This window comes from Pleurodeles waltl, chromosome 6 (genome assembly GCF_031143425.1).
Source record: "Pleurodeles waltl isolate 20211129_DDA chromosome 6, aPleWal1.hap1.20221129, whole genome shotgun sequence".
NCBI classification, from domain to species: domain Eukaryota; kingdom Metazoa; phylum Chordata; class Amphibia; order Caudata; family Salamandridae; genus Pleurodeles; species Pleurodeles waltl.
In genome coordinates this window covers 1,155,385,733-1,155,388,556 of record NC_090445.1, presented here as the reverse complement: position 1 = coordinate 1,155,388,556, position 2,824 = coordinate 1,155,385,733, and the positions used below count along the sequence as shown (strand labels likewise).

The 2,824-nt window shown below is 46.9% G+C and overlaps 1 protein-coding gene across 1 annotated transcript; it reads right to left on the bottom strand.

The window, feature by feature from the left end:
* Positions 1-214: 214 nt before the first annotated feature.
* LOC138301749 (uncharacterized protein F54H12.2-like) lies at positions 215-1,407 on the bottom strand. The gene is made up of 2 exons (XM_069242261.1): positions 924-1,407; positions 215-840 (listed from the first exon to the last, which is right to left on the bottom strand). Exons 1-2 carry the CDS (start codon positions 1,405-1,407, stop codon positions 215-217), a joined length of 1,110 nt encoding a protein of 369 aa, XP_069098362.1.
* Between the last annotated feature and the right edge of the window lie 1,417 nt (positions 1,408-2,824).

The following is a 2,824-nucleotide window of genomic DNA, read 5'->3' as shown; positions in this document are numbered from 1 at the left end:
GCAGCCGGTTGCTGGATCACACATGTATGATCTGGTCAGAGGTCTCAAGCCCGCTAAAACCCTATCGACACAAGACGCTCCTAGAGGTTGGGAGCAGTAGTGTCCATTTTACAAGCTTTTAATGATAGTCAAACATAAGTTGGCGGGCGTGATTGACCAGAATAACGCTGTCAAATACAGAGAATACAACCATGTTCACATTGGTCGCCAAGGCCTATGTAAAACGTATTTCAGCTTTTAGATTTCCATTTTGAATCACATTGTAGTGGTCACCATCTTCCATATCAGGCGTCAGGTCGAACGCAAACAGTGTATAGCCAGCCCCATACCCTTCTCTTGAAACAACGCCTCCCAAGTCCCGCAGATGTGTCCCCGTTATCGAGACCGGTCCGAGATATTCCCGGACAAAATTGGATGTTCCAAAACTTGGAGTGAATGGTTTTGCTGGAATAACAGCGCCCTCGTGGACCAGAGCGGCGTAGTTGATATCGTAGTGTTTGAAGTTGAAAGGGTTCGAGGTATAGAGTCCGCTAAAACCTATATTGTCCACAAACCCTATGATTATGAGTTTCGGTAGCTGACCCAGAAATAGGTTCTGCTGCTGCGTTGATCTAGTTCTGGCAGGGATGCTGAATATCTTCAGAGCAACTCTTTCAAAGGCGTACTTTGTGTTTGATAGTTGTAAAGCTTCAGCATGGGCCAGTCTGACACTCGGTGACACTTTCACTCTCTTTACAAACAGACTCGCGGACAATATAACCAGCTTATACTGTTCCGCATCGCCGGTGATGAGACTGAATGAGTCCGTGTTGCGGTCTATACCGTTGATTAGAAGCTTATCTTGGAAGAAAACGTCTGAATGTATGCGCCCCAAGAGATCAAATTGCCTACTGCCGGTTGCGAAGCTGGCTCTTCTTTAAAACCAACGTTGGAGCCGTCCAACACCGTGTCTTCAAAATGCGCTTCAGTATCTTTGTAGAAGAGGCCCGCTGAAAGTTGTGTGTCCAGGGCTTCACGACTGTAATTTAGAATACTCTCTATGTATGCCCTGTAGGCATACATGTTATCAGTCTGCATAACGAGTCGATCGCCCAGGTTAATGTCCACTTGATTAAACATGGTTGCGATGGGGTAGGCGATCTGCGCCACTTTAGCATCATCCTCGATGTTGCTGCCGTTTGCTTTGGTTATTTTACATACAAGGTGTAACAGGGTGTTGTTGAGATCCAGATACATATCCGTTGACCCTGATACATAAAACTCTATCGGTGCCAGAGGTGTCAGAGCGGCTAGAGGCGATACTTCCATTAAAAAACTGTTCTCGATGCTGGTCTGTGTGGGTTTAAGTGAAAACAGATCTAGGTCTGATTTGGCACATGCACCCGAGGCACAGTGTACGAAGGCCATGATAGCGGCTTTAAAAAATATTTGCACTAGAACGCAACCTCTTTTTCTTCTTGGAAGATCTCCTCCGTCTTACGACTCTTCTTTTGTGTGGGCCTTTTGAAGAAGTCCTCCATTTTTTATAAGGCATTGGCGGACCCCCACGCCGCGAAGCCCTTCGCCTCCTTTTAACACCAGAGCGCGCCTTGTACAGCATCCCTGCTCCTTCCTGGGGTTGTTTATTCATGCGCGCTGCGACAGCTGACGTTACAGAGCCCATAACGTCATGGGCTATGTTCAAGGCAGCGGTTTTAACATGAGGTTTCGCAATTTCGTATCCCTGTCTCAAGAACGGCATGGCTCTTCTAATCAAACTCCGAAAGAAGCCCCCCCAATCCGGCACCGTACATAACGGGGGCCCCTTGAAAGTAGGGCAGTGGGCCTCCATAACCGGCCTGAACTCTATGTTAATACCTGAACATCGAGGGGTCTAATTACGTTTTCATAATGACCATTGCGCCTGCCTAATAGTCACCGTCACAACGCGGCTTTAAATGAAGCTTAACAATAACTTTACTATATTTGAAGGACACCGGCTCTGACTGATCGTCGTAGATCATGATAGTTATAGTGTCAAAATGGTTTTTGGAAATTGCCACGTAGTCGAGTTTGTGTTGTTGTATATTAACCATCGTGTTATTTTCCCCCTTCACAGGGACCCATCTCAACAGCGGCGAATAACTATTGCCTATCCTCTGTGGTTCTACGATGTCGCTATACACGTAGAGTGTATAAAATCCGACGTTAATATAAGGACACGTAGGGTCTGGATCGACTTGCCTTTTCACATGTTGGACAGTCCCTAAAACCCTCTGTAATTAACCGGAACAGTTGAGCACTGTACTGAGCTCCGGGGCTTTAAGAAACACTTTTCTTCTAACGTTATCCGACACCAGATGTATATTCGCATACGTTTCAATGCTGCCTATAGATTTGTTGATGGCGTCGACCACCGAGGAAACGGTTGGGTAATAGCCATGAGGAAATTCCACGTGGATGCTCAGAGGTTCCTGCTCACGCTTTATACTAAATTTAGCCTCTAGCTTTGTAAATGTATTCCACGTTCTAGGGTATTGTATCTCCGTTAGGGCCACCTCCCATGGCCCTTTCAAGTCCACAGGTTTCGCCAGTTTCACCGTATAATCAGAAATCTGATTGCTGGGGAACATGCCCTTCGAAGCGATGGATGGTAGCATAATATAAAAAGGTGAGTTCTCCATCGCGGCGCTTACAGCCCAGCCTCACACCCCGTGCAGCGAGCTGTCCAACACCCAACTGTTACATTTCTCGGGTTACCCCTGCCATTTGACCAGCGCCTGTCTCTTAGCTCCGGTGCCTTTCCTTTTCAGAATCTATTCAACCCTGTACACCCGGTTCGGGT

What these genes read in the sequence shown, in the direction of transcription:
- LOC138301749 (XM_069242261.1), bottom strand. Translation starts at nt 1,407, where the DNA reads ATGGCCTTCGTACACTGTGCCTCGGGTGCATGTGCCAAATCAGACCTA. An exon ending in GTTGGACGGCTCCAACGTTG is followed by an intron (nt 841 to 923) that starts GTTTTAAAGAAG and finishes TTTTCTTCCAAG; the next exon opens with ATAAGCTTCTAATCAACGGT.